Below are 13691 nucleotides of genomic sequence, written 5' to 3'. Positions count from 1 at the left end.
AGCACAGGCTCTAGGCACGCGGGCTTCAGTAGTTGTAGCAGGCGGGCTCAGTAGTTGTGGCTTGCAGGCTCTACAGCGCGGGCTCAGTAGTTGTGGCGCAGGGGCTTAGTTGCTCCGCAGCATGTGGGATCTTCCCGGACCTGGGCTCGAACCCGTGTCCCCTGCATTGGCAGGCGGATTCTTAACCACTGCGCCACCAGGGAAGCCCCGGAAAGGTTTTAAATAGCAATTCTTAAGTAAAATTTTCTTTGATGAAAAACATTCAGTACATCGGACCGTAAGTCATTCGTTTAAACGATGCACATCAGTGAGTATTCTCTTGAAGGGGCCACCTGCACATACAGGCAGTTCCTGGCGTGGCTGACACTCTGCCTGCTGAGGGCCTCCTACACCCCTGCCTCTCCTCCACCCTGGCCACCCCAGGCAGTGCTGCCACCTGGGTGCCAGGGGGCTTGCTGGCCCGGGTCTCCTCTCTTCCGCTGCCTCTCTTTCGTTTTTGGGGTCGCCATGAACAGGCCTCACTCCCTCGGTTTCCTGGCACAGGCTGGGTCACTCAGATCATCGGGCTCGTCGTCCCTCGACCTTTCTCTTCCTGGAGGCTCGTCTTCATTCCACGCCTAAGCCAGCATGCCTCACACGTTCTTTGAAGCTGCTCTACTACTCCAAGACCTACTTACCACAAAATGGGAACCAGCCTTTCGTTGGTTTATATAATGATTAATATTATAATGCTGTGTGTGGGCTGTGTTTTACTGCGCATTTGCCTGATTTTCAACTCGTAATGGGTAAACTGGTTTCTGACCATCACTTTTGGAGCTTTAAGCAGTTTGTAACAATGTTTCCAGGGGAAAATATAACTTGAGTTCCAATCTGAATTCCTAATAGAGTGATATGAATTGCCTTTTCAGGTCATCTGGGAATCAGAAATGGGTCCCAGGAAACAATACATCAAGACAAAGCCAGGTTACGGCAGCTGAAGACAGCACAGAGCTGGGGTAGTCTCACCTGGGCTGAGTTCCCCTGACCCAGGCAACCTGAGCTCAGAGGAATAAAATGTGCCTGAGCATTTCAGGAGACAAGATTTCAATCTGACCAGAACTAGACACCGACTGACTTTTGTTAGCCACCACTGGGGGTTTCCTCAGGCGCCAGGGTTCCACCACCGCCCACTGCACCAGCCTGCCTCAGTTTACCTGTCTGTACTTGGGTTTTCCAAAAGATAAGCAGGTACAGTCAGGACTGCTCTATTCCAAGGCAAAGCTTCTGCTCCAAATCCCCACCGGCTCTCCTATACCCCTGAGTTTCTAGATAAAACAGAAACTTCAGGAAACCCTTTTAGCCTTCTCCCTTCAGGCTTAAACAACCGAAGCCTGGCCTGAGTGGCCCATGTTTGCTTTCTCATTGCCCCTGGTTCACTCTGTCCATCAGTACTGAAAACCACATAAGCATACACCATTTTCATAGAAAAGAAAAAAGTGCAGTGAAGACATACTTGCCTTATGCATTACTTTTTAAAAGTAGTGATAAATATATCAAACCTTTCAATACTCAGAAAGGACTAATTCTAGAAAAAAATAGGGTCAGCAAACTTTATTAACTCAATAAGCAAATATATTAATTACTGGCACTTATGACCTTTCTAAACACTTCATCAAACAAGTATTAATGTTGCAGTTATTATTAATTGAAGTCACAATTGGGGGAGAGGCTATGTTACTAAATTATCCCACTGGTACATCTTCCTCCGATTAGAAAAGGTTTTAAAATGTCAGATTTCATATAAAAAAGCATTTAATTCATTTTCCATTCTAGGCTTTGAATGTTTCTAAGATACAAATGGCTTCCCTTAATTAAGCAAGAGAAGGCTTCGTACACTTGGGCATGGACTTTTTGTTTGTTTGTTTTTTTGCAGTACGCGGGCCTCTCACTGTTGTGGCCTCTCCCGTTGCGGAGCACAGGCTCCGGACGCGCAGGCCCAGCGGCCATGGCTCACGGGCCCAGCCGCTCCGCGGCACGTGGGATCCTCCCGGACCGGGGCACGAACCCGTGTCCCCTGCATCGGCAGGCGGACTCCCAACCACTGCGCCACCAGGGAAGCCCGGGCATGGACTTTTTAAAACCCCTGCCAAAGGAAAGTGCTGTATTCAGGAATCATGTGCAGATATTAATGGATATTTACAAACAACTCAGAAGCAAGATCAGAAACGTTGCCAGCTTGGGGCTTTATAATTCAGGCTGAGGGATTATCAAGGGACCCTACCATTAACACAGCACTAGCAGATGAGGCGCTCAAAGGCTGAGAATGGCTGCTGCCTACCTTACAGTCCTCCCACCTTTCTTCATGACTGTGGCCCAAAGTGAGAGCGGCCTGGGGAGAAAATTAAATTCAGGCCAGTGCATTTTGCTACTTACTAGCTACTCTGATAAACACGTGAAATGCACGGCAAAAAGAAAGATTAGGGATTACCCAAGAATTTTAATTATTTCTGTTATCCTTGTTACTAGTTCCACGAGTAACAGGAAACTGGCATGAATTAGTCAAGGCTCTTTAAAGGTAAATATAATCTGCTTGACGGAAAGGCTTTAATGCCCCAAGTCAAAAGCTACCCTGTTCCTCAATTAGCCTCTACCTCCCATGTGCTCGCATTGTCTATTGTGAACTGAGTATGCTCTGTCCTTCGCCAGGTGCTGGGGGACAGAGCAGAGTGTGCAGTCTCCACCCCGAGGCCACCAGTGAGTAAGTCTTGCAGTGGCGGGAGGGGGGTGCATCAGTGGGGAGGTGCCGCTGAGGAGGGCTGGGCCTCAGCTGCTTCATCTGAGAGGTGCCCAGAGGACCCAGGGCTCTGGCTAAAATCTGAGAGTCAGGCCCACATTCTATTAATACTCTGGCCACATTAAGTCTATCAAGACTCAGGACCAGTTTCCTGGGTGTGCCGGGCCCCATGCCTGGTTTAATGCTCTGCTGCCATCTTGAAATTCCTAATAATTTTTGAACAAAGGAGCCCCACACTTTGACTACGCAGCTGGTCCTATCAATATTCATCATTAACTACGTCTGAGATACACAAAATGAAATGTGACTGGATTCTGCATTTCAGATGGAATAAATTTTGCTCTTTAAAGTCACTTATTAGACAACCTCATACAAATCACTGAAGTTTTACACTATCTACAATTTGAGTTTATGACCTTCAATTTTTTTTTTTGGTGGTCCTTAAAATGAAAGTACTGTATTAATACTTTTAAGATTTAGGAAGAGCTCAGAATAAATATGTCTTCACTATACTTAAAGCAGGTGTTAAAGATGACATTCATTTTTACTGTTTTAAAATTCACTTTCAATCTAAAGACATTTCTAAGTGTTTTATACTATGAATTGAAGATTGGGTAAATAACAAATGGTTTAATTAAAGAATAAATCAAAGGACCAGACAAACCAATTTACTTTAACAAAGTACTTTTTTAGCCAATTAGTATTAACAAAACTGTAATGAATGAAGAAATGTCATTTTCTAAACTAGTCATAGTTTAAGAATTCTAGTGTTTCTTACAATTCCTTTCATAAAGTTAAGCCCTAGATATTTACTCTGCTGTGACTAGGGTGTCCCCCAATCACTGGGTCTGCAGCATTGTACTAGCTCATCCCTCAGACCACAGGCAGAAATCAGGGCCTGGGGGATGGACGCTTGGCCACAGATGCTCTCAGCCTTTCTTCAAGTGAGAGGTGACAAAAACAAAGAGCTGCATGGCTGGGTGCCTGCAAAGGTTTGAGGGATTGATAAGATTTAGTCCTAAGGAAAGCTGACTGAAGTCCCAAACAATGTTTGGAAGAAAACGGTTTCTTTGTGAGCTAGCAGGTGCCCAGGCTGAATGATCAATTGTCAGGGACGTGTGAAGAAACGTCTCTTTTACAGGGAAGCCTACTTAAGTGCAGAGGACAGACCTTTCAAAGCTCCTTTCAACTCAAAGTCTAATGTCCTGGGTAGAAATGATACGGGAGATAGGGGTGAAGGAAGGAGTTGGTTGGATGAAATGCCAATTTATCCCGAGAGCAGGAAAAAAAATCAGCAGCTTAGAAATGTCATAAGAAAACACTTAGACAACTGTGATATATGTATCTAATTAAAAAGATGCTCCTGGGAGTGATTATGGAGGTCAAGAGTGAATGTAGAATGGTGCAGCTCCTCTGGAAAACAGTTTGGTACCTCCTCAAAATGTTAAACATAGAGTTATAAGACTCAGCAATTCCACTCCAGTTATACACCCAAGAGAACTGAAAATGTATGTCCACACAAATATATGTCCAAGAGAACTGAACATGCATGTTCACAGCAGCGTTATTCATAGTAGCCACGAAGTGGAAAACAACCCAAATGTCCATCAACTGATGCATGGATATATAAAACGTGGTCTATCCACATAGTATGGAATATTGTCTTAGTCTCTCTGGGCTCTATAACAAAATACCATAGACTGGGTGGCTTATAAACAACAGAAATGTATTTCTCACAGTCCTGGAGGCTGGGAAACCCAAGATCAAGGTGCCAGCAGATGCAGTGTCTGCTGAGTGCCCATTTCCTGGTTCATAGCCATCTTCCCATTGTATCCGCCGGTGGCAGAAGAGGCAAGGGAGCTCTCTGGGGTCTCTTGCACAGGGGCACTGATCCCATTCGTGAGGGCTCCACCCTCATGACCTAATCACCTCCCCAAAGCCCCCACCTCAAAATACCATCACATTGGGGATTAGGTTTCAACGTATGAATTCTGGAGGGACACAAACATTCAGTCTATAGCAAATATTATTCAGCTATAAGACGGAATGAGGCACTGATACCCACTACAACATGGATAAATCCTGAAAACACCATGCTAATTGAAAGCAGCTAGTCACAAAGGCCACATATTATAATGATTCCACTGATATGAAATGTCCAAAACAGGCAAATCCATAGAGATAGAAAGCAGATTAATGGTTGCCAGGGGGGAATGGGAAGAAGGGGAATTTGGAGTGATTGCTAAGGGATACGGGGTTTCTTTTGGGGGTGATGAAAATGTGCTGCAGTTAGATATTGGTGATGGGTGCACAACTCTGTGAATATACTAAAATCACTGAACTGCATACTTTAAAAGGGTGAATTTTATGGTATGTGAATTATATTTCAATAAACCTGTTTTTCAAATTAAAAAAGACTGGATGCAGGAAAGTCTTCTTTTGCCCTAAAACAATAAGTTCCAGAAAGTACAGATCAAGGTAGACTTGAAGAGTAGCGGACTTGATAGAACAGTTCTTGTCACGAGAGAATGAGACTGGTTCAAAACATATTCATGGGCTTCCCTGGTGGCACAGTGATTAAGAAACCACCTGCCAATGCAGGGGACACAGGTTCGAGCCCTGGTCCGGGAAGATCCCACATGCTGCAGAGCAACCAAGCCTGTGCACCACAACTACTAAGCCTGCGCTCTAGAGCTCGCGAGCCACAACTACTGAAGTCCACGTGCCTAGAGCCCGTGCTCTGCAACAAGAGAAGCCACCACAATGAGAAGCCCGCGCACCACAATGAAGAGTAGCCCCCCCCCGCAACTAGAGAAAGCCCGCGCACAGCAATGAAGACCCAACGCAGCCAAAATAATAAAAAATAAAATAAAATTCAGACATAACTGCTGCAAAGAAAAATTCCAGGAAAAAAAAAATTCATGCCCGACCAAAGGTAAAAAAGAAACACACGGTTCTTCTTCTACCATGCCACTGCATACTTCTCAATGGGGTTCTGGAATAGAAGGAAGTTAACTTTCAGATGTATCTTATTGGTTTTTAAGAAGTTCTAAATTCCATGACTTTGAAGTAATTGAATCTTTGCCTAGAACTTTAAAAATAAAAAAGCCTTAGCAACATATCTTGTGGAAGTTTTTAATCTAGTATCATCCTACAGCTGAATGAGAAAATGAACAAAAATCTCTCTAAAACATAGGGAAGAAAGGATCTATCAAATAGGGGACAACTGGATGCTGTGCCCCAACTCCTAGGTGGTGGTGACTCTATGGAAAAACGGGCACCTTGCATCAGGCTGACATGCGGGCAGGGCAGGACTGTCATAGTCTGAAGGTTCCTAACTCTGGCCTTTGCATAGCCTCTACTGGTGTCAAAATGTCACTTGTGAGGGTTTGGGGTTTTTTAAACGGTGCAAGAACATGACACTGCATAAATCATTTCCACCAACTTTGAATCTACATTCTGGAGATAGAACAGCTCTACTAAAAATCTAATATCACAAATCAATACCTTAAATTTCAATTATAAAAGATAAATTTCTTAAGTACCTCTGCTCTTGCCAAATCATGACCAAAGTATATTTTTAAGAACGTAATGATCTAAAACCTCAATTAATCAGAAGGGGTGAGAAATAAGACTCAATGATTTTCAGAATAACCAAATCTCCTATTTTGTTTCAACTCTTATAAGCGAAAACTCTATCCAAAAAATTACATTTTCCTATCTTAGAAAGCAGTAACGAAAAAAATTCAATCCTTTTCTTTCATGTCTTAAATATTTAATATCCCTCAGGTTCCTCATCTTAAATGTTAAGAATTGGCTGAGTAAGCTTAACCAAGTCCTAAAACTAGTATCATGGAATTATAGCATTTTCTAATTCCAATAAAAAAATGTTATCACATTTCATTAAAAATTCATTTATTGGTCATATTCCTCATACCTAAAACTTAATTAACTGCTTTTTTTGGCTCAAAAATCAAATAGTACTGACCCAGATAATGTATGATATGAATGCCTAAAACTTCCTTTTTAAAAAGAATTTCTAGGAAACTGTTTGGTTTTATGGTTTTTTTCCTGAGAGTAGGATGCAGCCAAAAGCTGGACTCCAGTTAACTGAGGGTTCCAGTTAATCGAGTCACGGCTCTTAAATCGGAATACATTCAGGATTATTAACATTTTATTATTAACATTTTATTATTTCTTTAGTTATAGGTCTCGTGAAATAAATTTACTTTCAGCAATAAAAATGTTAAATTAAGTGTAATATTTAGGTCTATAATAAAATTATTTTTCCTCAAAGTTGCTTGTGAAAAACAAGGTAAAAAATTAAGCTTTCCCAAAAAGCTGAGAATTAGTTTTTTTGAAAAATGAACTCGAAGTGGTAGCCACAGAGCTATAGCCGTCAAAGGCTGATACAGACTTTTATGATCTAATACTCCAATGCTGCAATCAACATAATGAATCCTTGAAAAATTACCTACTAATGAAGTCTTATATCCGTGTTGTAGAATTCAAGTTCCTTTATACTCTGTCTGTAATGCTTTTCTCAGTACGTAACACTTATCTGTCAGGTAAAAATTAGGATGTAAAGACACTACGCTGCCTAAACTGGAACAGAGTTATACATTCATTCACAAAACACTGAGTGCCTACTGTGTGCGGATACATATGTGAACAACACAGACCAAAATACCCTTCCACTTTGGGGCATATGTTCCAGTGAGGGGAGACAGGCAATAAACAGAAGAAGTAAATAACAGAGCGTGTTAGAATGGGGTAAGTGCTATGGAGAAAAGAAAAAGTGAAGCAGGGGAGGGAGGATTCAGGGGTTCCGAGAGATGAAATTTCAACCAGGATGGTGAGGAGAGGCTCCACTGAGAAGTTTGTGCGCAAACAGAAAAGTAACAGTGAATGTTATCTATTGGTTTTGAAACGCATTACAAGATTGCATTTATTTTTATTTAATATTCATATAAGCTTTCTATTTTCTCTATTTCAGTTTTCTATTTCCCGATCACTGATGGACTGGAGAGAAGGAAGGCAGTATAGGGCATGCCAAGGAAATTTCTCCTAATGTTTTGGTTTACTTGATGTTTTTTGAGAACTACAGCTACAATTAAAGTGAAATTTAGGGTTCTCCATAAAACAACGAATTAATAGTCACAATGGAATTTATATTACAAAACCTCACATTCTCTCCTTGTTTATACGTTATCTTTCCCCCATTATTTTTAGAGGTAGCTACAGTATGAATGAACAGCAGTTACTAATGTCACACTGTTTTGCAGGATTAAAAATTCAGGTATTAGTTGAAATGATCATCTTTTACAATTAGCCCACAGAAAGTGTCCCCACAAACTGCCTATTTAAATACAAAATTTATTTGTAACATCTCAAAATGAAATCGTTTTATTAGCATTTCATGGAACATTCATGAGACCTTTTTCTAACCTGCAAGCTGGAAAAAAAACAACAAATGCAATAGAATAACTGATGTTTAAAATGTGTTTTTATTTGGAAGACTAAGATTCTTAAGCATTATAAATGCACCAAGAAAAGCTTAGAGAAAGTTGGCAAATTACAAAGGACTCAAGCCCTCAACACGTCTTTCACATAAGGTTTCTGTTAGTCCGCCATAATGAAGACATTTGATAGCTGAAATCTTCATTAATGCTAATGGACTAATTAATTAGCCCATTTGCTAATTCAATAATGAACACCAAATGCAGGTGAATGGACAAACTTAAGAAAATGTGGATTTTAACAAGAAATATTATCACTGACTAAACTAAATATACTTGAACTGTTCCCAAAATACCCAATCCAAGCACGTATTTTTAAGCTGTGTGGGTTTTCCCCAAGAGAAGCAAACTTTGACATTTTTTCTTGGATCTATTAGACTTAGAGACCTCCATCCCACATCTGGAAAGAACATTTCAAACTTACCTTGATGTAAAATCAAACTGAGAACAATTAGCTACTTAGTGACTGAGACCTGAATTTGACAGAGTCAAAAGAATGTTAGAAATGAAATAAATGAAAGAAGTATTCAAAGTTTATCATCCTGGATGTGAAGAAAGGAACATACAACAAAACATGCACTTGCCTCTCCTGCCCTTTAATTTGTGAACACCATACTCTCTTGATATGTCATGCCCAGAAAGAGAAAATGATAATTATTTTAAAAGCTTTGCTAAATTGAAATATGACCATTTCATTCGGCCTTCCATCAACCCTCCCTCTCTCAAAATTTCTGATTTAAAAAATCAGAAGGATAGATCCAAGCACTCTATAGACTACACCTAGATTACTTTGCTCCGAGGCCGAGGAAAATGTTTATGATTCCAAGATCCACTCGGAAGCATATATCTGCAATGCGTAAGCTTTTCGTTGGCAAGATCAGTCAATATCAGAGAGCGTGTAACGCTGAAAAGATTAAGCGGTTGAAGGTTAAAACAACAACAAAACAATCGATTCACTAAGTAATATGTTTTGGCCAAGTAACCATAAAATAATTTCGGCCCTAAGGAATCAAAGAGGGGTTTCTCGTTTTTGCACGACCTAAATTACTGTCAGAAAAACTGCACCAAGGCGTCGGGGGTGGAGGAGAGGAAGATTTCTGACACCGGGTGAGACGACGGTCGTAAACCTCATCACAATTTCACCTTTGGGTGAAAAGGTGGGAGGGGAGCCAGAAGTTTCAGCCTCGGCTCGTTCGAAAACACGTTTAAAAGACCCTGGAAGGAGGCGGAAAAGGGCGCAGACGCCGCGTCCGCGGTAGAGCAGCAGCAGATAATCGGGATCTGGGGAAAGGATGCGGAGAAGTGGGCTCTTATGTAAGCACACACCAAAAATTGTGCGTGCAAACCCGGCCTGATGCACATCTCGGCACACAACACACGTACCCGGTATCTCACCCCAGGGATGCCTCCCCAGCCTGCGGGCGCTGCCGAGGAAGACTGACCGACACTTCGGCCCTTCTGCACGTCCCCCCAGATCCGCGCAGCCACCAACCCGGCGCGGGTGCGATGGGGTCGGCCAGCTTCCCCCCGGCGCCTGCAGCGCGCGTCCACAGCCTCTTGCACCGCGACCCAGAGCCGCGCGCCGGGCCCCGAACCCCGCGTCCCGACCCGGCTCCCGGCGCTCAGCCCCCGCGTCCCTACCCGGCCCCGACGCTTACCTCGCGCGGCCCAGACCCCGCCGCCGCACAGCAGCCCGGCCAGCAGCAGCCAGGCGGCCGGGGCCAGCGCGGGAGCAGGGCGGCGCAGCATCGCTCCGGCTCCCGGCGCCGCGGCCCGCCCGAGGCGGGAGCGGCAGGGACGCGCGCGGGGCGCCGAGCGGGGCTCTCGTGGCCCGAGGCCGGCTGCTTGGCGCTGCGGCGAGCACCGGGGTCCGAGGAGGCGCCGCCGCCGTGACGCTGGGCCGCGCGCTCGGGCCGCGGGCGCCCTCCCCTCGGCGCACGCAGCGCTTCGCTGGAGGCAGAGGCAGCAACTAAGATGGCGGCGGCGCTCTCTCTCGGGTCCGGCGAGGGTACCCGGCCGGGGGCGGGGTGGCGGCGGGAGGGGCGGGGAGGGGAGCGACGGCGGGGTGGGGAGGGGAGCGACGGCGAGGCGCGCGCGCGGCGCCCCGGGGAGCGCGCGGGGCGTGGGGGGGGCGGGGCGCGCGGGCCTACGAACCCGCCGGCGGGGCCTGGAGCGCGCGCCCGCGGGGCCGCGCCGGGGATTTGGGCCCGAGAGAGGCTGGGAGAGGATCCGGGGGCTGCAACCCCCTGTCAGCTGCCGCAGCCGAGGGCATCAACTCCTCATCCCCACGCGCGCTCACAGGCCCCGGAGCCGAGCGAGAGCTACCCTGGGGCCCGTGCCTCCCCTTTCTCCCCTTCCCAACCCCACCCCAAGGAGTGCAGACCCCGCTGGAGGGTGCAGCCCAGGGCCGCTGAGCGCCAACACCCTGCGCCACTTGGAGCAAGTCACGTCGCCTCCCAGAACGTCGGTGCCCTCTTCTGCCAAGTGGCGGTGATGAGAGGGAGCTTGCGGGGTCGTGAAAGGTATTCAAGGAGACGAGGTCAGCGAAACGCGCTTTGTAAACAATCAAGGGCTGCGCAGCACGTGCTGCAGCGGTTCCAGCGCTGGGAGGGAGCTTGCTTGTTCCAAGTCCGTCCTGAATTTGTAACTCAGGATTCCTCCATTTGCTGAAGAAATCCGTCTGTGGCTTTTTAAAGGCGGGTTGTGCAGGTGACCCTTTCTAGATCTTAGTGTGATGCTAACGGTCCCTTAGAAATGCAGAAATCCAAATGGATGAAGAAGGGTCCCTTCAGGGCTCTTGGGTCCTCCTCTTTTCTTCCTGTCCTGGGGTCCCTACCTCCCCCCGACCCCTGGGGGCGCCTCACACTAGAGGAAAGGACCAGGACAGTCATGGATGGTCTCCTGAGTGCCAGGCACTGTGCCCTATGAGCCGACTTTATTGGCTTCATTTTGCAGAGAAGGAAACTCAGGCGAAATGACTTCCCTAGTTGAAACAAATACTGTAAAAAGATCAGCCCTCAAGGACAGGGCTGTCATTAAGGAGACACCCACAGCAAAGGTTAAACGATAAAATGTTAATTATTCAAGACTCTGCTGGAAGAGCTATCAAAGGTGATTCACCGCACAGTGATTGCCCTTGGCCCTGTTTGCTGAGAGGGTCTAACCGGCTGGTGGGCTTTGTGGAGACGGCTTTGTCGAGACCAGCTTGGGATGGGGTGAGGGAGGGTGGGCAGGCAGCCTGGGAGGCTGGGAGGAGAATGAGTCACTCAGTTTGTGGAGAGCAGAGGACTTATTTAGGAGAGTAGTGGGTGAAGAGCCCAGAAAGGTAGATCGAAGCCATTGTGAGGTGCCTTAAATGTCAGGATGAGGGATTTGGACCTAATCCTACAGGCCACAGGAAGACCTTGGACAGCAGTGAACAGAGGTGTGATGTGACCTTGGAGGGAGTTTCAAAGCAGTCTGCGATGGAATATGCTCTTCCCTGTCCTTTGTCCCTCAAAATCATCCTCCACCAAAGCCTGAAGACTCCACATCTCATCCCCCTGCCCATCCCGCCCCTGAGTCCAAGAGGACTAGACTCCCTTGGATAGACCCCCTCCCCCAGGCACCTGCCTGGCCCCCCATTTGCCATCTCCAAGCCATGCCCCCCACTCCTTCTCTCCAGCACTGCAGAGTCATCCTCTCCGGGTGTTGCTGTTGCTTCCGGGCCTTCCTGGTTCCCAGTGGCTCCCTGCTGCCACCTCATCAGGCCCAGACAGCTCTGCTGGGCTTCCCACCCCTCATGCCTGGGCCCCACCCAGCTGACCTCAGGGCCCACTGTCTCACCACTCTCTGAGTTCAAGTTCATTCCTTCCCAGGGGCAGCATCACATAGTACACCATCCCCAACCTTTGCCCTGAGCCTCAGGTCCTACCAGTGCACTTTCTGGGCTGCCTCCTCCAGGAAGTCCTCTGGACTATCAGGCCCTCGCTCCCCAAACCCACATGCTCTTAACCCAACAATCCAGGCTTCGTAATCTGCTACTTTGTGCTGTTGATTGACTACTCCACATGTGTCCTCTTCTTCTCCACACTATTCTAGTGGGAAGGACCCAGATGGTACAGTCAGACAGCACTGGATAGGAATTCTGGCTTCTGCTACTACGAATGACCTTGGACAAGTTACAGAACCTTCTGAATCTCTTTCCTCACCTGTGAAATGGGATAATGATACCTATTTCCTAGAGTTGTGAGAATTAAATGAGATGATGCAATTAAAGTGCCTCCTAGAGACTAATATACAATAGGTCTAAACCTATGGTAGTTTGTTCTTTTCCTTCGAGCTCCTAGCGTACTGCTGAACATACAGTAGGTCCTCAATAAACACTCGGTGATGAACGAAATGAATTGCTGAGTTAGTTTTTTATTATTATCATGCAGATCACATCTCAGAGAGTAAAAAACATAGCCTGTAGGTTTCCAGGGACCTTGGAGATTTACAAAACATAAAATCAGAAAGGCATAATCTCAGAACTATGTTTTGAGTCAGTAGGCTGATGCCAAGAGGGAAAATGTATTCAGTTCTATAAGCAACACAAACTGAAGCTCTTTGGTGTCTGCAATCCTGATCCCTTTATCTTCTTACCCACTCTGTCCCTTAGAGAAACAGAGACATAGATCTAAGCAGGTCCAGCGGCAGGTGGGCAGGCAGGCGGCCCCAGAGCTCAGTGCAACCCGCACACGCTGAGATAGTGCCCATAGGACAGTTAGTCCAGCTGCAAGGCTCAGCTTGAGCGTGTTGGAAGCCAGGGAAACCAGTGAACTCAGTCTCTGGTTGGCCTGACGATAGCCTCAGCCATATTGGCACTTTTCAGAGGTCTCCACGTGATGGATGGCCTCAAAATGGCCCTGAGATGGGGATCGATCCAAGCTGAGGCTATGGGTAGCAGAGAGGGTCCTTGCCTGAGCCAAGCCAGCTGCTGACTCAGCAGCAGCTCTGGGAGCCCTGGAGTGGGGGAAATGAGGCACCACCCAGGCCCATCCTTAGGCGGCGACTGACTGGGAGGTTGAGCCGGTGGCTTTGTCAGCCAGGCAAGGAAGACTTGATCTTTTGAACGTATAGTCAGCCCATCTGTGCAGTAAGTAGAGAGGACACAGAATTTCCATGGTGCCGCATCCTTTGAAATGGCTTTTGCTAATAACAATAGCCTAAGCTTTCTACCTGGAAGTGACATATTACTTATGCCTCCAGCAACTCTTTCCAGAAGGTACTTTTATGGTTCCAGATGAGCAAATGTAAAATTTGCTCAGCTCATTGCTCGAAAGAAGGACACCTGGGATTCAATTTCATGTCTGAGCCCAAACGATGCCTTCTCCCTACAGGAAATTACGCCCAAGATGCAAAAAAAAAAAAGCCCTGCA

The 13691-nt window shown here is 46.3% G+C and overlaps 1 protein-coding gene across 4 annotated transcripts in view; it reads right to left on the bottom strand.

The window, feature by feature from the left end:
- Positions 1-13691, bottom strand: part of LOC115864970 (beta-catenin-interacting protein 1) — a 152403-nt gene that overhangs the window by 68574 nt on the left and 70138 nt on the right. For 2 of the 4 annotated variants that reach the window (XM_030879229.2, XM_060283374.1), the window contains exon 1: positions 9951-10104. The exons of the other annotated variants lie outside the window; for them this stretch is intronic. In XM_030879229.2, coding sequence (XP_030735089.1) covers positions 9951-10041 — 91 coding nt within the window. In that variant the 5' untranslated portion in view covers positions 10042-10104. Of the gene's footprint in view, positions 1-9950; positions 10105-13691 lie in introns of those variants that run through there. 4 annotated transcript variants of the gene reach the window in all.

This window comes from Globicephala melas, chromosome 1 (genome assembly GCF_963455315.2).
Source record: "Globicephala melas chromosome 1, mGloMel1.2, whole genome shotgun sequence".
NCBI lineage: Eukaryota > Metazoa > Chordata > Mammalia > Artiodactyla > Delphinidae > Globicephala > Globicephala melas.
This window is presented reverse-complemented; position numbering and strand designations above follow the sequence as displayed.